General features: G+C 44.6%; 1 protein-coding gene across 2 annotated transcripts in view; it reads right to left on the reverse strand.

Annotated features, from left to right (window-relative positions):
* RNF220 (ring finger protein 220) overlaps positions 1–21,721 on the reverse strand; it is a 233,840-nt gene that overhangs the window by 26,773 nt on the left and 185,346 nt on the right. For both annotated transcript variants that reach the window (XM_049808212.1, XM_049808211.1), the window contains 4 exons: positions 7,584–7,680; positions 6,461–6,547; positions 4,702–4,757; positions 2,824–2,902 (listed from right to left, as the gene is read on the reverse strand). In XM_049808212.1, coding sequence (XP_049664169.1) covers positions 2,824–2,902; positions 4,702–4,757; positions 6,461–6,547; positions 7,584–7,680 — 319 coding nt within the window. The remainder of the gene's footprint in view (positions 1–2,823; positions 2,903–4,701; positions 4,758–6,460; positions 6,548–7,583; positions 7,681–21,721) is intronic.

Genomic DNA, 21,721 nt, shown 5'->3' on the forward strand with positions numbered 1-21,721 from the left:
CCCAAACAAAACCACACCGCTTTCCTTGCCTAGACTTATTTTTGGAAGAGGGGAGGGGGAAGGAACGTCATTCTTATGAGAGAAGAATCAATACATGGATCACTGTTAACTCTATTAGCCACTGCTCTAAACGGAGGGCACGGCTGACACAGGTGGTAAGCCATGTGCTTCTGGACAATTTAAAAAATGCTAATCAGATGCTACATGGGGTTTAACATGCCAATCAATAACGCTCAGATTTAAAGGCAAAAATTAAAGTTACAAACAATGGAGTAAAGTGATGCTGCCAAAAACTTCCTGTAAGCACCACCCAAAACAAGAAAAATGAAACCAATTTAGCTCCAGATTAAGAAACAGGAACTAGAGATGAATCAATTTAGCCTGTTGGGCTGGGTCGCCATATATCATGGCTCAGTAGTGAGCGGGAAGCAGCCAGACAGTGTGAAACCCTTCCCCCCTCCTTTTCTGTAGGCTTCTAGCTCTGATCCCTGTTATCAATTAATTTAACAGAACCCCTCTACACAGACAAGCACACAGAGCATTCAGACTCCTTAAATGGCAGGACAGAAACTATTTATCACGCACGAGTCTCAAAGGAAAGAAGGAGAGAAAAGAAAAAAAGCAGCTAGGAATTCTCTACCTGAAACACCATCTTGTTTTCTGAACCTCGGTGAAATAAAGCACCTTAAATAAAAGCTCTCCCTGATACTTTCAAAAAATCAACATTATTGGAAAGTCTCAGCAAGACACTTAAGGCTCTTCCTGTAATTTCTATTGGGTTTTGCTGACTTTTCGCACCTTTTATGGACCTGAAGCTTTAGCAGGGCAAGGTCATTGTGGAGCAAGGTGTGCTTGCATACACATGCACGTGCATACACACATACACGCTCCCCCAGCTTCACAGCGGTGTTAGCATGAGTGTTGTTTGGAAAGGATTCTGGGATCCTTCAAAAGGTGCTAGCTAAAGCCTCTTTGATCAGATTATTAAAGCTACGTCAATTTTATCACTTGAGCTCAAGTGTTCTGGAAAATGTCAAATCCTTTCAGCTCCTGCAGTTTAAAGATTTTCAATAGGAGTGGATCTGGGAGGGTGGAGGGCTGCTGGGCTGACAGGCAGGAGGCCCAAAGGGAAGCCAAGCAGCGGCAGAGACAGAGGCTGACAGATTAGGCCAGAAGGGATGAGTCCTCGCCACCAAGACAGCATGCAACGGTTGGCTCACTCTAAGGACAAAGCTGCTTCTGCACTGACCTGTGAGCTACCAAACTCAGTGGTCCTTGGCGAAAGCCTGCTCACCGAGGAGCATCGAACAGCAGACAGCCCACATTTGGGACATGCTAATAAAAAGCCTTGTAAGAAGGAAAGTGCCAAGACAGCAAAGCAGTGTTAAAGTTTCCTCTGCAGCTGGGAGTTTCCCCAGTTAACCCCTGACTGTGAACATATGCTTTGCCAGGCTGCCTGAACTGTTGGAGATCCTGACATGTGCCAGGGACACAACCTCTCAAGTCAGGATCAGAGGCAGGAGGAGAACAAACTACATGAAAAAAAACTTGCTGTAAAGTCAGCTTAATGCTACCACCAAAATTTTTTCCTCATCCCAAATTATCAGTGGACCTCGTCCCCAAAATGTAAATGCCATCTGTTTAAAACCCACAACTACCTTGCTTCTTCCACCTCATTCAAGCTGTTTTGCCTCTCACTTGATCTTGGGGCAACATTTTATGTCAGGCAATAACCAACTTAAAACACTGCCCTAGCCCAATTAACCCAGTCCATAGCAGTAGTGAAGAGCCTGTAGTTTTAGGCTTGGATTGTCAAATCTGCCTGAGTTGTAAGTCACCCCAGCAGCATGTGGAAGGAGGCTGAGGATAGAGACTGTTACTCAAATGCACTGTACAGATGAAACCATTTGTTTCTATCCCGGACGAGGCTGCAGGATAGCCAGCAATCAGAAAGCGACAGGAAAGGAGATGGCCAGAAGCCCCTGCACTATTGTACATTCAAATGCTGGGACTTAAACTTCCGAATCAACTGGAAGGGCTGCAGGTAAAAAACTCAGGAACTCAGACATTATTTCTGTTAGCAACCATAAAAAGGTGATATCTGGGTCTTAAGGGAAAAGAAATTCTCTCAGTGAGGCTTCTGCCTAGTTATGGTGCTGCTGGGATCCCCTTTTGCTAGAGAGATGAAGGTTGGAACATGCAGGTACCATGGAGAATACATAATAGAGACCATGTGAAGGACTGCCCTCAAAAACCAAGATGCAGTGATAAGGTAACTTCTCCAGTAAAAGCAGGATCCTGTGACACATTGATAGCAGAAGTCTTGCAGGGGGAATCAAAAAAATCAAAGCACAGCTTGACAAGCCAATTGCTTTTGTCAGGTTAAAGTGGGTTTGAATCTTCACCCCCTGTCCAAATTCCCAGCTCTAGTCCAGGTGGTTATGCACTACACAACATATTTGAAAACCCACCACAGCTAGAATATGGTGGAAAGCATGGATATATCTATTTACATATTTTAAAAGAAGGCAATTTGCAGTGGAGAAGCCTTTTGGAAGCTGCACTCAATTCCTTGTCACTGGGTACCTGCCCATGCAGATATCTGGGGGGGAATTCCCACAGGCCCTCTGTAGACACAGCAGTGGCAAGTCAGGACACCAGCAGGTCCAACTCCAGGCTTCATGTTGGAGCACAGCTTCCCTTCTCAGTGGTAAAAGCTTCAAATATGCCTACCCTCAGACTAGCACTGTTTCTGGGAACACCATTTGGGACACTATGGTTCCTTAGAACAAGAAAAATGAAAGCTCTTGACTTTACACTCACTTTTCAATGTCACTGTTCTTACAGGTCTTCTGCATGGTCTCCTGTTTACTGCTTTCACCATTACTCGTTGAGGGCATTTCTGTTGAGGGACGAACAGACAAATTAGTGAAGAGAACATTTGATCATTGCAATGAAATAGTCTAAGCGAGTTACAGTTTCAAAAGCAGAAGACCCCAGTGAGTCATTTTCATGCCAATTCTTGGAAAGAGAGAGAAGGGACCGATGCTACCTGTCCCTGTCTGGCAGGGAGGCTCTCTCTCTGGACAACACACTTCTATGATTTGGGGCTAAAGATACAACCCCTACCCTCTCCCCACTTCATACTGACTGACCCTCACAGATGTACCAGTTGTTCAAGCCAGGATTTAATTCAGAAAGGTTCGATGCAGCTGCCATGCCAAAGTGTACTTCTAGAAAGGTGGGTCTGGAGCAAATCCACCCAGCCCAGATCCTGCTCTCAGCTTCTCTCTTTTTCTAAGACCCCTCAGACACAGACAAGGATCAAAATATATGCAAGGTAACTAGTACAACAGAATAGTCTGCTCATAGCTCTCCTAGTACTAGTAGTCCCATGGCTCCTCCCAGTACTAGCAGTCCTATGGCTCCTCCCAGTACTGGAGGGGATGTGAGATACCAGTTGGAGACGAGCCAGATGAACTGTCCTGGGGCCAGCCCCTGGGCTATAGGTTCAGCACTCTTGCTTCAGGTAAAAGGTAGAAAACAGCTCATAGCAAATGCCATCAGGGCTGCTTCCTCATCACCTCTATGGCTGCAATTAACTGAAGCTGAACATACCTACAAGTGAGTACTCCTACATCACAGAAAATAAATGTGATTGCCTACCCCACAGAAGAAAATGCCTGCGATAGATATCCTATGTTCTCCATTTAATCATCATGCCCTTGGCAAAACTGGTTCTACCCCCCTCCCCCTCCCACTGGCAAGCAGTTATGTCTTATAGGTACTTTCAAGGCTGCGAATCAAATGCCCAAAGCATTACAGTAACAGAACAGGGAACAAAATCACTGGGACAAGTCTCTTCAGGTCGCTGAGCTTCAGTTCCCTTCCTAAGGGAGCTGGAGCAGCACTGTCCAGCTCTGGAAATGGATTTGGCATCTACAGCTGGAAAGCGCCAAGTTTTATTATTCTCATATTTCCACTAGGTTGCTGCTTACACTCCAGTGCTGCTGGCATTAAATAAAAAAACCCAGCAGTTCAATGGGTTTAACACCCCCCTCCCCAATGCTATGAGCTTTCAAATAACGCACGCAAAGGTACAATTTCACATGCACTCGTTTGCTCTGGAGTCTCAGCTACAGGTCATGAAGTAGGACAGAAACTAGAGTTCCCACTCTAAAGATGCAGGCTTCAGAGCTGCAGGCTTTTCTTGCCACACAGCGGCCAGCAAGGACAAGACCTACCCAACAGATCATGATACAAGTCTCTACTATACTCTTTTAAAGAAGGGAATATGCTAAGAAAGCAGCTGAAAAAAAACCCCAAGCAACAAGTACCTGCGTAGCTTAAAGCCCCAGCAGCTGAACACCACCATCACATAGTCAAGCTCTGATGGCTCCCTCTGTGTACAGCAGTTTGTCTTTTACTGACATGACAGCAAGTCAACCCAACCCCTATCTCTTATCACCGTACCAGTTAAGGTTGCATTTTTGGGAACTCCCCTGGCTGCTGCTGACTACAGTTCATTGTGCTGTAAAGTTTCAAAAAGGTAGCGTGATTATATGTGCATAAATATCTGCTGGTAATGTGCAAGAGCATTTGTAACTACCATTTGCCTAATTACTGGCAATCAGAAGACATGGAATATCTATCTGCCCCCCTGTAGCATACAAATTAGTAATTTACAAGTTCAACACTCACCATCGCTGGCCCATTTAGAAAACTCCGGTGTTATTCGAGTACTGGGTGTGCCACCACTAAAAAAGAAAAGGGTAGAATGCTAAAGGTTGAACAGGGAAAATTTTACTGCTCAGGAAAAGCTACACCTTCCACCCATGACTTCTCTCAATACTTCTGTGCATCAGTCTAGGCTTCAAAATGTGAGCGGTTGGCCTGCTGCAGGAGGTGTTTTTGTGCTAGTCCACATTTCCACCAGTGTCGTCCCAACCTGCACTTCTAGCTGCAACCTCTGCTGAAATCACATGTGGGTTGTGATGCTGACTGAAGGCCTGGGATTCAAACATCAACTGTGACCTAAGGCTCATTTTTGAATACACAATTTCAAAGATGAAAACCTTAATTGTGAACAGAAATCCTCTGTGTTGCAATAGCTTCTCCCTTTAAGAATAACTACACCTTCCTAAGCCCCATCTTTTCCATCTTTCCATTTGAAGAACAGCAGCATTGAAGTACAGACAACTCCTAACCCTGTCCATTCACTTGAAAGCCAGTAACAGAGACTGTAAGAGAAAGGAATCTTCTGAGCAGGCTGCACACCTGTGAAGGTATAACGTTTTAGCTCTATGTGCCAAGACAGTTGCACAGAAGGTACCAGGCTCATGCTTCACAGCATCACCTACCCTACTGTATTTCCACAGAAATTTGCCAGAATTTCCAAGTGCTTTTAAAAGCAACATCACCTCTCCTGTTTTAGAGATGGGTAAACTAGTCCAGGAGACATGCAAGGACCTTGCCCAAACAGCAAAATGTGTTAGGTGCAAGCCACATGAAGGAACTGGGTCTCCTGGCCTCAGGTCCTCAGTCATCTCACTGAGCGTCCACAGCCACTGAAAAGGGATACCCCGATATTCTCCTGCTACAATACCACTGTCCTGGCTGCAAAGGGACTTCAGCATCTTTGAGGTCCTCCCTGCCTATGGATTAGCATGGTTAGCAAAGTATCAAACAGACCAATGGTTTGGATCCAGTGTGGCAAATGCCACTTTTCTATGGAGTGGAACCTAATTTTGAACTAGTGTTTGTGGCAGGCTAAGCAGTAAGAAAACTTCATTTCAGTGCTCTATCAATCACTTCAACCCTGACCTCACAGGATCACTCAGTGAAAGAGATAGAGGGGTAATTTAAGCCCTGTTTTATGCAGGGCAGAGGGCTTAGAAAGCAATCCCTAGCTCATTTTATTTGCCTGAAATGCTTCCCCAGACGCCCTGAACACTGGCTGCCTACATTCTCCACATAGGTATGTGGGCAGAGCACACATCCTGCCCCAACCCCAGAGCTGAATGCAGGATTAGTTTGCGTACCCACAACACGTAATGGGATGCAATGAAATCATACCCTGGGTGTCAGACTCCTAATGTGCCAAACAAGATTCAGATGGCATCAAGTTATACTACTACAAAGAGGCCACATTTCATTGTGAAGCAAGACGATGCATAAGGCCTTAGTACAGCACAGTTTCCCCATGGCCAGAATTCACCTTCTGTCCAGCACTGTTCAGGGAGATGGCAGCACTGGCTGGGCAGTGGGGTGGTTAAGGGAAGCTGAGTGTGCAGGGAGGCTTTATGAGGCTGCACAGGTAGAAATGGAGAGCCACTCATCACACTATGATTTTTGTACGTCTCTCTCGTTGTGACCCTTGCATTCAAGTGAATGGGTATTTTTCCACAAATTGAGATTCCCCAAAAGTAATGAAAGCAAATTAGAAAAGCACAGTACTTACTTTAAAACAGCACCTCGGAGCGCCTCCCTCTCTTTGGCTTCACCTGGCTCTTCCCCAGTGCAAGGGATAACGTCTGCCTCTGTGTACCTGAGCACAAGGGGTTAAGGAATGTACAGCCTGGCTGCAGACAGTGGAAAGGCTTTTGAGATTGTTAGGACACTATCTGGGATACAGAACAAATTCATTCCAACTGGGAACACCTCAAAAGAAGAAGGGCTGGTATCCACGGAGGGGCTTGCTTTTAAATTCTGGATTAATGTTTTGTCTTAGGTGGAAAGAAACAGAAAAGTCTTTTGACAGCAACATGATGCCACAGACTCTTAGAAGGGGAAAATAATTCCTCAACCTCTGCAAGCCTAACTTGCACAATTCCACTATTTCTCTTTGCAGTACAGAGATCTTTTACCAGCTAAGGGTTGGGGCTTCAGTCTTTAAGGGTGGTACAGATTTCAGTAAAATCTATAGCTATGCATTCCCCCTCATCACAGCTAAGTCAATGTCTGACTAATACCCTTGTAGGAATTCCTCCCTCATGGCTGTTACAGCTGCTGCAGGGCAGAAGTCTGCCCACAGCTCTCCCAGAGCTGTGTCTGAAGAGCCTGGCTCCCAGATGGAGAAGTTCACAAAAACTGCCCTTAGTGATAGTTCTGCCCATGAACTGTCTAATGAAAGAAAAAAATATTCAGTCTCTCAAGAGTGGCAGGTGAATAGCGCTTGAAACGTTTACTGCACAAAACCCTGAAAAGAAAGGGGTGTCTTGTGGAAAATAAACTCAATTCCTACCCATGAAGCAGGAAAAGCTATCCATATGAAAGAGACACAGATGGAGACAACAGATTATTTCTGAAAAAGAAGAGAGAAACACTAACTTTGATCTCCTGCAATGTCTCCCACAGACTTCACCAACCAGGTCTGAAGTAGTGCTGCGCCAACAGAAGGATCTCAAAGGGAGCAACTGGGAATACCTCCTAGTTCGACTAACATGGTAACTGGAGAAGGGAGTGTCATTTCCAGTAGGGCTGAACACAGATTATTCACCACTACCCAGGGCAGTGCTGTATGAAAGCTAGCTGAAGATGCACCTCTAGGTTCCCTCTCAGTAAGAGCCTTTCAAAAACGATACTGTGGTTTCCCATATTCAAGTGTGTCGTCTCCATCCACATCCAGGTCGGCATCGCTGTCTGGATTCTCCTTCCCGCTGCACATGATAAACCCAGAACCTGGAAAAAATAAAAACGCATGGATGAGCATTTGAATTGGAGATGAAGCGCAGGAGATCTCCTAAGGATGGTGCAACAGCATCAGTCTGCAGGTTGTCCTTTATTCTTAACAGCCTCACAAAAGGTACCATCTCCAAAGACTGCACAAGAACAATTTTCAGAAGACTGCACAGAAAACACTCACAGAAATGCTCTAACTTCCTGGATTTTATGCTCCAAAACACCCCTCAACACTTAAAATGAAACGTTCTTGACCTTTTGCTCTCCACACCAGTTATTTTAAAGCTGAAGGCACTGGAAGGGTTTTTCTCAAAAGCAGAAAAAAATTGAAGCAGAATAGAAAAGACTGATTTTTCACAGAAAATATAGAAGTGGTTAACACAAAAACTACACTACTAGCAGGTAAGAGAAGGCCACAGGGACATTCTGAATTAGTCCTTAATTCAGATGCAGAGGGCAGGCACAGGCTGAAATACAATTAGAATTACCTTTTTTCTTTTTTAAATGCACTTAGTCATGGCTTAGATTTTTACAACATAAAACATTTAGGAATAGCAAACCTGTTTCTAGGAGAGGGGAAAAAAAAAATATAAAAACATCAGACTCCACAGTCATTAACAGCTCCTTACAAGCACTTCTTATGGAAGCAAATTCCAGTGCAAGTCAACAAGAGTCCTGCACTTCCATCATGGGTGGATCAGGCACAAGCCCAGTCCCAAGTCCAGCAGGAAGCAAGCACAAACAGTTCCACCTGAGACTGAATTGTGTAACAATTGCCACTTTCTAACAACATATACATTTATTTTGGTTCTCAAGTATTTTTTTTGACTGTGTTATTGCTGATTGTAACCAGGCTTCTTTTAATTCAATCTGCGTGCAAACACCTACAAAGATGAACCTTCACAAGCTATTTGCTGCTTAAGGTTTATTAATAGAAGGAACACTAAAGACACGTATTTACTCTTTATGAGATCTAACACTGGACATGCTCTCTCCCATGATATTAGAAATTAAACGAAGATCTCCCGAATCCTAGGGTGGTGCAAGGTCCTCATTCATGTTCAATTCTGCAGCAGATCTAAGTTGTTTGGGGACATCAGCTATGCAGACAGACAGCTCACTCTGGCTGCCTCCAGTACGCTCCTTCACTTAGCATCCCAATGTCCAGGCAGCAGACCTGGACACCTGGCTCACAGACGGAGGGTACCTGCTGGAGCCTGAAAGACCTGGCACATCCAGATGGCTGGTGACCCAAGTCTGTGGCTACACCAGGGAGCACATCCCACCTTCAAACACTTAAAGGCAAATGTACCCTTGGCTTGGACAAATGCCCCAAAGGGGTTACATTTCTGCACTGTGAATGTGGTTCTAAATGCAGAAGACAGGCTAAAGTTAATGTAGAAGCACTGAATACAAGGTGGATGTCTGAAGAAAGGACATTCCCAACCATTAGGTAGGGTAGCCCTTTTAGTGCTACAGATGCCTGAGTCTCTTCACCCCACTGGGCTCTCACCAGCACACTTACACAGGCTTGTGCTGTCAGCAGCAAGCTTGCACCTTCCCAGCCCAGAACAGTGAGCTGTATTTCTAACAGTCTGCATCTGTGCAGAGAGCAGGGCAAGGCGAAGGTCTCATTTCCAAGGACACCATGCAGACATAGTTCTTTACTGTCGCTCTCTAGGAATGGATGCTCTCGCTGATTCATTAAGCCCCCAATAAAATTTGTTTATATGGATTTGATATTTCTCTTCCCTGAATATAAAGAAGGTCCTTAACGAGTGATAACCGTAGCATGACAATGATTTTAAGACTAACCTTTCCCTGGAAGCATAAACTACCTTTTACTTCAGAGTAATTGCCAGCCTTAATTTTTAGCAGAGGTAACAAAACTAGCATCGACAATGCAGAATCCACTGTCTGCACCACATACTGCAGGAGCCATGCTTGTAGGTCAGCTCTGCAGTGTCACTGGGGCAGCCCTCTTCCAGCAAACCCCCTATAAAGTGTTTCACATACTGGCTGCACGTTGCCAGCCAACACGTCACGAGCTGCCTTCTCTTGCTGCAATGACTCACCTAGTAAATCTTGACTCCTTCCGTTCATCACAACGTTTGGAAGAAGATTTAGAGGAGTAAGAGAGACCTGTCAAAGAAGCTGGATAGTCTTTCAAAGCTGCCTTAGAAGTCACAGTGGGCGATGGGGTGATAATTTACAGGCATGGCATTTAACCTGCAGTAACACCATACCCTGCACCTGGCATTACTTTAGCCAATCACTTCTCAAAGGCCATAAACTTTGGACACACAGGTCTTCATTTTTCTTGTAGCTGTGGGAAACACAAATCATGCAAAGCTGGAGCTGTGACATGGCCAGTCCCGGAGGTGATCTGAATGTTAGCCAGACAATGAATACTTGGAGCAAGTGCCTTGGGCGGGGGGGAAAAGGTGTCCAAAAGAGTTGAACGTAAGTGGGACCGCTCCCTGTGTCTCTCTCTGCAAGGATGCCAAGCACACAGCAAACATGCACCTTTCCATCAATTTTGTTTCCAAGTGACTAAAGCCAACTAGTGGTTTATGGTTAGAGCTTAAGAAAAGAAGATCTGCTTACTGCGATACAATTTACAAATATTAAGGCCCCTTGACTTTGAAATTCTGGCGTCCTTGCTCTCAAAACCTTTGTACTTAAGAAAATCCCTTTTAAGTCTGAAAGGAAAATACTCCAGAGCTTTTGCTGAATCTAGGTCTATAATAGGAACCGCCACATTGCCAACAGAGTACTATCCTCCCTACAGAGAGAGGGAGGGTACAGGGGAAGGGTTTGGACAGTACATGTTATGATGACAGATAGACACTGGGATGATCTGGGACAGCATTTCAGTCAGAGAGGAGGGCATAGCAGAGAAGTTCATAGGTTAAGATGAGGGGCAGGAGAAGGGCAAATTTTCTTTTCTGATCAAACAGGACTCCCAGGCCAGGGCCTAAAGGAAGCTGCAATAAGGTGATCCAACTCTCAGATTTTCACCAAATATGCATTTTGGGTTTTTTTGGTTTTGTTGGTTTTTTTTTTTTTTTTTTGAACATGAGCAAGTGCAATCCCTTGCAACACAGTAAAAAAAAAAACCTGATTCAGAAACTATATGCTAAACAAAGTAACCTCAGTGTACCCAGAAAAGACTTGTATACAAGCTGTGCTATCAGTTTTAGGAGTTCAGAGGCTGCTTTAAAAAACAGGAAAAAAACAACATCCACAAAATATGTTTCCAATGTGAATCAAAAGGTCCATAAATCCCAGTACTACCACTGCATGCTAGAGAACACCAAAGAACAGGATGCAAAGCTTAGTCCAGCATCACCTGCAGAAGGAATGGCTGGCCACCAGCATCCTAACGCCCTTTGATTTGCAGCAGGGATGGATTTTGAGGCCAGTTCCTGCCAGGCTGGGGTTTGGTGCCACAATTTCGACCTGACCCTCCTTGTCTTAACTTCCTGGGGTTGCTTCCATGCACAAAGCCAGTGAAAACACCCACGCAGCTGTTCAAATATTTGACGTCTGAACTGCTTGACATTATTCATTCGTCTCAGGCTCATTCAAACCAGATTTCTGGACAAGTGCTGTTATAAATGGATTAAGAGGACCACTAAATGCAAGTAAGGCCCAACAGGATCACACCTGCTTCTCACTAACTCAGCCCAAGTGTAAAGAGGGCTCACACTTCCAGCTCCTGCCGGCAGCATACACTGCCATCCAGGAGCAAGGAAAACGTGAAATGGAGCACAGAGGGTGTCAAGGAGAATAAAATGGCCTTTGCAATGGCATTGCTTTGGACCTACTAGAGGAGAACAGGAGCTTCCAGAAGACCCACTACTACTACACTCAGGTGATTTGCAATTCAATAGCTTGCACTGGGAATGGGGAAGCCTCCACCAAGGCTTGGCTTCTGAAGGTCACGCAGTAATTCACGGCCATCAGCAACGCTGCCTAGATCAGACCTCTAAAGGCAGTGCCACTATCCAGAGGTCAATGCTCGGGACCAGAACTTTATCCCAACATGTAAATCTGACAACTAAATGTTAAGTTGTGAGTTTGTCCTAGGAATTCACAAGAGACATGTTCTGTTATTCACAGAAGCAGCTGCGACTCTTACAAGGAGAGTCACCTAAGGCCTGAGAAATGTAATTCCACATGTGAATTTGAAAACGCTGCTTTCAGATGAAAAAAGAACAAACGAAAATACAGACTCTCCTATATCTTTCCCTTTCCTTGTTGAAGAATTTTTTGCTCTTGCCATGCATTTGCTAGGAAGCAACCACTTGTCATAAGCTGCCAGCCCCGATACAATTAGCCTCCTGATGCTAAAGCAGCACAATCCTCTGACAGTCTTAATCCCAGCTGCATCCTTAAGGTCCAGACAAACAGGAGTGAGCAGGCAGGTCAGACGCCAGGGCCATTAAGCAGAGAAAAAACAAAGTTACAGCTCTGTCTCCAATCCCCATTGCTCTTGTAGCCAGGTGCTCTGACAAGCAATTCCAGCACTGGTATTGAGTGGCACCTCTATAAACCCTGTGACAGTTTGGGAGACAAACTCCCCCATCAATCAGAATGTACCTATCAAGATCACTTACCTAGAGCGCCCGCCACCCTCCAGCACTGTGTACACAGCTTTGCTTGGGGTGGCCTCGAAGCAGTCTGCCCGAGCACCAATTCAAGGTAGTTCCTGAAAAATTTAGGTACTCTACACAAGCAACAGTGTTTCTGAAATACTGACTCAGAAGTCTGAAAAGCAGAAAAAATTCAGGTGCCTCTTTGCCACTGCCAGGCTGCAGGCACTGGCAGACTACAGGAATCGGCGCTTCCCGCTTTCTTCCATGTGCCTGTTAATAATGGCTGGAGATAAATCTCATCAGAAATTCTTTTCTTCCCCTTTCCATAAGTTGTCATAGCACTTTTCTTTCTCCTAAGCCATCCCCTATGCCTAAGCATCCTCTCTGACCTCTGCACTGCTTCTTAAATCTCACTTCCTTTTGTGCAACCCCCCCGATGACCAGTCATCTCATCGTGTCTCAAGTGAATGGTGGCTCAAGCTAAGATCAAGGGTCATTAACATGATATATAAGCAGATTCACAGAACAGATAGAAGGACCTCGCATTCAAGTCCCTCCTTTTCTCCATCATGTTCAGTGGCAGATGGTCAAAGTGACAACATACGCTGCTTCAGGTGTTGGCAGCGCTGCTGGCTCCTGCGCAGGCATGAGCTCACACGGAGACTGGCAGTCTTGGGAGTAGAAAGGCAAGACAACCAGACCAGTGCAGACCCAAACAACCACAGCCAAATTTCATCAGCACAGGTAGAAAAGCACAGACCTACTGTGCCTCACCTCTGCACCTCAACTCCTATCTGGGCAGATAAAGTCAGTTTTGGGGGCCAGCTGTGCTGTATACATTTAATTATCACTCCAAACAAGAGTGAGGAACAAAACTAAAACATTAGTATTATTATTTGCACCACCATTATGAATGCAGCGTTTCTCCTGTTTGGCCCCCAAGGAACAGGGCGGGTATCAAATCTATATTGGAAATATTCTAGAAATCCAGAATTTTGTGTAAATTCTGTAAGTGGGTCTAAATCCAAATCCATTTCAGGGGCATGTAGTTCTACTGGGGCCTGTATTGGCTCAGAAGAGGCATTCATTCTGCTTGCAGGTAATTTACATGTGTTCAGGAAAAAAGAAAAGCCTCCCGTAAATCTCCAGAACTGTAGCCTTTGCTAATTACACTCCTTGCAGTGACCCCCTTCTACACAACCTCCCTTTCCAGCACGTTCACTCTATTTTCTTAACGAAATGTCACTCGTTGGCTTCTTGGAGAGTAAAAAACAATGAAGGCAATAAAAGTAGTTTATGCAGACACACGGCCAGGCCTCACACACACTTCCCAAGAACGGCTCTAAACCGGGTTTATTTCATCAGCTGCTGAAGTATCCCAAACTAGTACTAAGAGGACAAGGTGGCACGGATGGCATTTTATTTTAAAAGGCGTTTGGGAAGAAAGGGAAAGCCCTTACAGATTCTTGAAAACAAGAGGAAGGCAGAGATGAGGCCATGCTGAACAACAGTCTTTCTGCAGATCTGTAACACCTCCCCAGCCATGTTTTTGGACAGTGGAATTGTTCCCCCATTTTTTTCCTAGCACAAACAGGGACAGAAGAATTCTTCTGGTGACTCTCCCAGCCTGTTGCACGAAAAATGACATTCAGAGGCCATGAAAAGCTGCTTACAGGACAAGGGTTTCATCTCTCTGGAGCCAGATCCATTTCAAGCAAAACAGTAATTTACCTGGAAAACTGACAGCCAACTGTGTCATTACAGCATACACCTGAAACAGCAGATGCATCCATCTGATGCCGTCTATTAGCTCCCACAGAGGCACAAATGGGCTGCCAGAGACCTGACTGCTTACCAGTGTCTCAGACGCTTACAGTGATCTTTGCTAATAGATCAGAGGAACAGCTGCCTTTAAAGAAAGGGGCCATATAATTTTATGACCATTAACATCATTTTGCAGCAGTGTGCTGAACAAAGGGCAGGCAAGCTCTGCTGTACAGGGTAAGGGCCAGCTGCTGCAAGGCTCAGGGAAGAGGCTTCCCCAGCCCTTGCAGCACCAAGGAGTATTCCAGAGATTTCTTTAATGCCTCTCTGTAACCCATGAGGTATGGACTGTGGCTGCAGAGGGGAAAATGCACTCAGACCAAAGGGTGTGATCTGGTGTGGCCATTCATGCATGGTTGCCTCCTAGAGCCTCATGCCAGCCTGATGCAGTAAGGTGAGAACAGTCTCATGTCTATCTCAAAGGCTGCTCTTCAAAACCCAGAGCTGAAGTACAAAAGCAGCAGCAACAGACATGGTCTTTGCAGCTACGGCTCGTTTTCCACAGTCAGGAAAAGGTGGATCTGAAAGCTTTTGTTCCCCTGGGGAGAGGGTGGAAACAAACAAAAAAGGAAAAGGGAGAATTAAAGTAATCTTGAATCACTAAGCAGATTCACATCACTGGATCAATAAGCACCACTGACAGGGATCACAGGAATGTCGCAACTTTGCCAATAATAAAGCAACACAGCAGAGCTTGGAGGATGACTTTTCTAAGGCAGCCGAGCATGAAGCAGCAAGGCTGGTGAACAGCTGAAAGTGACACCCTGGCTTACAGCGGGCCACTGCCAGCAGCGGGGCTCAATGCAGTTTGCTTTAAATAATGATGAGCACAGAGATTGTATTCTTGGGGGAAAGGCAGCCAAGGACTGGAAAAACCAAGGGCTAAATTTCACTGGCCAAACCCACATGCTCTTTCCCCCAAACTAATTCTTTTCTAGGTTGGAAAGAAGAAAGAAAAATCAGTGCTAATTTAATCAATTGATCAGCCTATTGATTGCAAAACTGGAGCTGCTAGTTAGCCATGTGCTGTAATGCCCTCAACTCTGAAACCACAAAACACACCATTGATTTCTTCACTTCCAGCTCCAAAACAAGAAATAAAGCCAGGCTTTCAGCAGAAAAGCAACTTCCTTGTCCAGGGAGAAGATGCAAGCAAAGGAGAAGAGAGGCCAGGAAACAGGGACAGCCGCATCTTGTGAGGTTTAAACTGAAATTAGTTACAGATGCAGTCACGGTGTCTTGTGTAAACTCTATCGATTGGGTGGCTGACAGTCTTGGGAGCCTCCATACTAGGACAATCAATCCGGCTGCAGTGTCACCTGCCACTTTGCTGAACAGTTGACAATGCAATTATCCAGTGTGGAGGCAGGGAGTTGGCGTGTGTCAAACGCAGTTAGCCACTTTCCGGGCGCTACTCGATAATGCGTTTCACCGCCGAGTGTAAGAGACGACATGCGGAGACAGGAGCTGTTTAGAACCATTGAGACCCGTGCTCCTTTTTTCCTTTAGAAAAATCTCACTGCTCCTGACTTAACAACTGTATTCTAAAATGCTATTAAAATCACGTCAATCAACTATTGTGTGCTTAAGGCTGAAGTTTGACCTGAGTGTCCAAGAAGTAGGTTGCAGTTCTAGCAAAACTGTAGATGCTTGGGGAAAAAAAATAATTATCAAATGACTGTCTGAAAGCCTGGGACTTTCAAAACCAGAGCAGACAGACCACTAGAAAAATGGATTGCAGAGAGCAGCTAAGCAAGTGCAGCAGATGGGACTGGAAGATCCTATGTTGTATGTCTGAGACCTAGGAAAACTGAAGTTTAAAGGCATGCTGTCAACTCAAAACCCAGTCAGTTTCAAAAAATTGAGTAGTTTCAGGTGCTCTACCTGCTCCCTTACTCCCCCTGCCAATTTTTATGGTGTTACAACTGCATTTTCTGTTTTCCTTCTAATTAAATTTTTTCCTCCTTCCTCTGTTGCTGGGTGATAGACACCCCTTTTCCTCCCCCAAATATGACACACAATACTGTCAAATGGAGAGAATTCCCCTTCTTCCCACAGAAAATCTTTTCCTAGTTAGGTGGCTGTTGGCATTACGTAAATCAAACAGCAAGGTTTAGTTGATTGTGCTTGTTTCAGCTAACGTGTTCTGGCAGTTACAGCATAAAAATTAGGTTCTTACATTTTTGCATGCGTTCAAGTTAACGAAAATGTACTATCAACAATCAGGACTTTTAACAGCTGTAAGCATAAATTTTTTTTTTTTTTGAAGTGATTTTTACTTTGCCAAGTCCCATTGATTACTTCGTATTCCAAAATGAAGAAAATGCTGTTCCTTGAAGCATTATATGAACTTTAAACATATATCAAGCATCAATCACACGGTGGGTCATGCTGGCTTTTATATGTAAGGTAGGAATTCTGAATTTTTTTCTTTTTAAATGACATACTATTCTCATCTGTTTTTCCTGCTCACTAAAGGCAACTTCTGATATTAATATACAGTACAATACCCAAGAGACATTTATTAGCCACAGAATCTCTCAAATTCTATATGTGGACACAAATTATGGAGCAATAGTCAGGTACAGCCCATCTGATTATTGTATATAACACTATGTAAACAGATCTGTTAGCATTTTTAGGTCAAGTATTACCTTATGGACAAGTACTTGCTCTCAAAGGAGAGACGTGCAAACATTAAGGAGTGGTTGGGCTACTCCATCAGACTAGTACAAAGTACCGTCCTTCAGCAACAGAGGGATTACCAGGATTACCACCATTTTACACAAGAGCTGAGGTAAAGCATACGAGTGCTCTGGGACTCAGCAGCCCTCTAAAGGGGGGATAAGGCATAGAATAAGCACTTGAGAAACACAAAATTTATACATCTTGCCCACTTGGAAGCTTACAGCAGGTAGAAGTGACCAGCAGAAGGTAGCAACCCAAATATAGGAAGGCTAAAATGCAAGGACTGAGAGGCTGGGAAGGATGCTTAGATGTATAGATCACCTTAGACACTAAGCAACAAGGGACACTGACGCTGGAAACGTGACAGAGAAAGGCACTGAACTGAGCTCTTGCTAAGTGGGAGGAAGATTAAGAATTTCATTATGGCAAAGATTCTCTACACTCTTACCACAGCCTGCTCTTGCATCCAAGTTGAAGTTTGCTTCAGCCTGCCAAGGTAAAATGAATGAATTCTGACTCATCTACACAGAAATTAGGAAGATGATTCTAGTTACTAGACCATTCTTCCAAAAGCCCTAAATACGCCAGCGACATCTTCTATTTCCCACACAGTCCCTCAGGAGAAGTCACGCTTTCACTGCTTAGCTCAAGTTCTTTTGCTGAATTTGAGTAGATAAGTTTATACCCTCTTACTAGTATGATCTTAAATGCAGCCTGAACCTCTTGGCATGGAAAAATGGAAAGTCTCCTTGCCTCCTGAAGCTTTCCTGCAAGCCTCACTATATTTTATCTGAAAAAGAGGGCACAGCTGGCTACTAGGTGAGATTCTAGAGCAAGATTTTTTTAAACTCTGTTGCCAGCTTTGCTACTATCTTTGTAACATTACGGAAGAAGCTTCTCCATGCTTCAGCTTCCACATACCTGTCAAACACAGATTTTGTGGATTTTTGTTGTAGAGTTTGATGTTCATGAAATTGCACTGAGAAGCACAACTGAGTTTTCCTCCTCATTGTGGTTTAACCCCAGCCAGCAACTAAGCACCACACAGCCGCTTGCTTACACCTCCCCTGGGATGGGGAGGAGAATTGGAAAAAAAAGTAAAATTTGTGGGTTGAGATAAGAACAATTCAATAACTAAAGTAAAATAAAATATAATACTTACACCAACAACAATAGCAACAATAATAATAATAGTGAGAAGGAATATAACAAAAAAGAAAAAGAAAAAAACCCAGGAAAATACAAGTAATGCACAATGCAATTGCTCACCACCCGCTGACTGATGCCCAAGCAGCGATCCGCCCCTCCCAGCCACCTCCCCCCAGTTTATATCCTGAGCATGACGTTCTATGGTATGGAATACCCCTTTGGCTAGTTCAGGTCAGCTTGTCCTGGCCATGCTCCCTTGTACACCTGCTTGCTGGCAGAGCACGGGAAACTGAAAAATCCTTAACTTGGGATAAGCGCTACTTTGCAAGGACTAAAACATCAGTGTGTTAACACTACTCTCACACTAAATCCAAAACACACTGTAACAGCTACTAGGAAGAAAATTAACTCTATCCCAGCCAAAACCAGGACACTCCTCTATTTGGAGCTTTCTGCCAGGCAGTTAACAGACACAAGCAAAGTCACTGTATCCCACAAACACCTGCTGCTGAGGCAGGAGAACTGAAAAGCATCTACTTAGATTTTGAGGACAGGACCTCACACTTGAGAGCATGCTTCTAATGTTGCATTTATTTAGAAGGAGAACAAATTGGAGGAACATATAGCTATTGCCCCAATGCCCCTTCTTGGACAAGAAACCCATGCTGGACGAAGGCTGGCCTACATTTGCTGCTCAAACTAAAGCACATCTTGATTCTGCAGAGATAGAAAGCCAACAGTGGGACTGCAGCCATCTGCTGGAAACTTTTAGACATTTTAATACAGTCCCACTTTCCAGGCAGCTGCCCTAATTGTAGATGACATGAGATCCAATGCAAATGGACACCCAAGGATAATTGTAGTTTGTTACTGCTTGTAAGGCTTTATCAAGTGCCTCTGTGCATACACTAAGTTGTGCTGTTCTTTTCCCTTGCTAAGACATTAATGAACAGATACAAGCCATGTGCTAGCCTGGGAGGAGGGCAGCATGGAGAAATAGAGAAACTTCAGAGTTAAGTAATCCCTGTGTGTTTCTCCTTCTTCAAGAGTATTGCAATCTGTCAGACAGATCCTTGTCATGTTGATCTTTCTTAGAAAGTATCCTTCCCTGAAAATGCTCTGCTTACCATTTTAACATTTTCAAAGTCTTTCTCTCTTCTGTGTTATTTCTGATACAACTGATCTGCTGAAGGAAAAGAAACCCAGAAGAGCAGTGGTGACTAACTTGCTACTGCGCCTGGAGGAAAGCTTTTTGGTGGGGGAGCTGGAGGGGAGAAGAGGAGGACGGGGCGGGTGGGGAGAACTTAGCTACAATTCTTCAATTCTTTCATATCTAAAGAGGACAGCAATCTCTCTTCTATCAGACCACGCGGTTTGTGCTTTAAATGGTACTTGCTGCTAGCTTGCTTTCCCTGTCTCTGTCTCTCTCCCTTTGAAGCAGACTGGACAGCTTCCTCAAGCTGGCGTTATCACTCCCTCTAACCACTCTTGGCAGGCAATCTAATTCCCCCTGAAAAGGTCACCGCCATTTTAACTGCCTTTCAATCACATTAAGCACGCTGCCGCTCGTGCTCAGAGCACTGCGCCTGCAGCTCTCCTGACTGAGGTGCGATCGATAAACTGACATCCCGTCCCCCCACCCGATCTCCCCAACCACCCCATCCACCCCTAGCCTCCTTCCCCTCTCCTGGACAAGCTGCCTTCCTGGAACGGACGGCAAGAGACCAAGAGGCAAAATCCTCTCCTCAAATCTGAAGCAGCAGAAGGGAGTTGCTAACCTGGCATTTACTAATCTTTGTCCCATCTGCTAAGAAACAGAAGGGTGCAAGCATCCCCCCGCCTTCGCTAGAGCTACAGAGGCAGCGACTTCACAGGACAGTTTGCTTAGGCACCGGCCCAGACACCTTTGAAGCTGTGTTACAAAGAACAAGCCTCCCTCAAGCTTCCCTCAATGCAATCATTACCGTTATCTCTCCCCCCGCGCTTTTTTTTTTTTGCAGTTACGAGTTATGTGTTCCACCCATCGATCCCTGTGTAAGACACTGTTTTAAGTCCTCTTGCCTTTTGACTGTGCTAAGCCGTTTAAGAGATGACAGCAGCTTCTATCAGTGCGAAGCTGATGTGATTCTTTTCAGATAAAGCACTTTTTTTCACCCCCCCCCCCTCCTTTTCCCTTCTTTCAAGTGAGAGACATACACACAAAAAGAGACACTGAATCTTTCAAAGAAAAAAAAAACCTTTTGAACTTCCCTCAGGAATTCTTTAAAGGGATAACCTTACAGTGTAAACACTGAGGGTAACGTGCATCCATTCTGGAGAGGAACAGAAGAATTGCTACAAATATGTTGAGCGTTAAAAAAAAACACCACACAACATCAGAGAGGGAGCCACTTGATGCTTTCACTTGTGAAGCCTTGTTGGCTTCCTAAACACAGAAACTCATTAGACAAAGATGGCATGAAATAATCCCCTGCAACAAAGAGCTTCAGAGAGGGATGATCCAGAGATGTGAGGACAGGTGGTTACTGAATGTTCAGGTATTTCAAGGGAAATTTTAGTCTTGTGACATTGTACTAAAATAGGGAAATATTTGATTATTACATCTGTATAGCTTTTCACTTTGAAGCGTGAGCTTGATTTAAACACCATTTGGTATTTCACACTGGTAGCCTTCTACACCTATCCCAGACAGAAGCAAGAACTCTCCTACTACAAAGCTCTACTTCAAGCAGGACCTCTGTGCAAACAGAGTGGTTCCAAATCATATATAATTGCCAATAATCTTCATTTACACCCTGCATTCTTCTAGTTTTGGGTAAGCAAATTAAGTGATAGCAAATGATGCTTTAAGAAGCCAGGAGGACAACTAGAAGTACCAAGTATTTCCTGACTGAATGCCTTCACCAGACCCTCCAGCTTAAGAGGCAACATAATGATCCCTGCACTTCTCAGTTACATCATACTCCTCCTCGCTGCTGTCTCCTGTTCTTTCCACCTGCTGCCTGAAGTGTGTCAAGCCGTGGCAGGCAAGGAGGTGTGCTTTGGCTCTGCTGCCCTAGACCTGACTGGTGGTGTGCAGCTGTAACACCAACACAGAAGACAAAGAATTTCCACCTTCTAAGACAGCCCCTCAGGTGACAGGAGCAAGTCTTCCTTGCAAGCTCTTTGGAAGCAAGGAAGGGTCATCCTAGGAACCACACATGCGAAAGTCTCAGCCTGTGACTGCTCCTAGGTATTAGACCACCTTCCAGAAAATCTGAGCAGGGCTGTTCGTTTCCCTGACCCTCTGTTTTCAGGAAGAAAAAACCCAAAGATCTCCCAACCTTACCCTACCTCAGAACCCAGCAGGATCTTTCATATAGCTAGCAAAGAGTTTTCATCACCTTGAGAGTGATATGAACTTTGTCCATTAACAAAAAATGATAAAAAGAAGCAGCCGGAACCTGTGTTAAATTTGAGTCACCTCTGTAATGCTGCCCCATGGTCTGACCAACTCATGCAATACACACTAGCCACAGTGTCCTGCTCCCCCTTCGCCCAGCCATGACATCTCCTCAAAGCAACACGCCATTATAACTGAAATTAATGAGACACATGGACATCTATTTTCCCCTCTGGTTTTATATATTTCCCCATGTCATCTCTTTAGACACTGGTGACATCCCTGTAGCCTGGCAAAGGCTGTCTGGCATTATAAAAGGCCTTCGATTTCCACATCGCTGCTACTTCTCAGCAAAGGGAACAGAGCCAAACACAAAGCCTCGGGTGAGGGGGGTTAA

The sequence above is a fragment of the Accipiter gentilis genome, chromosome 8 (assembly GCF_929443795.1).
Source record: "Accipiter gentilis chromosome 8, bAccGen1.1, whole genome shotgun sequence".
Classification (NCBI taxonomy): Eukaryota; Metazoa; Chordata; class Aves; order Accipitriformes; family Accipitridae; genus Astur; species Astur gentilis.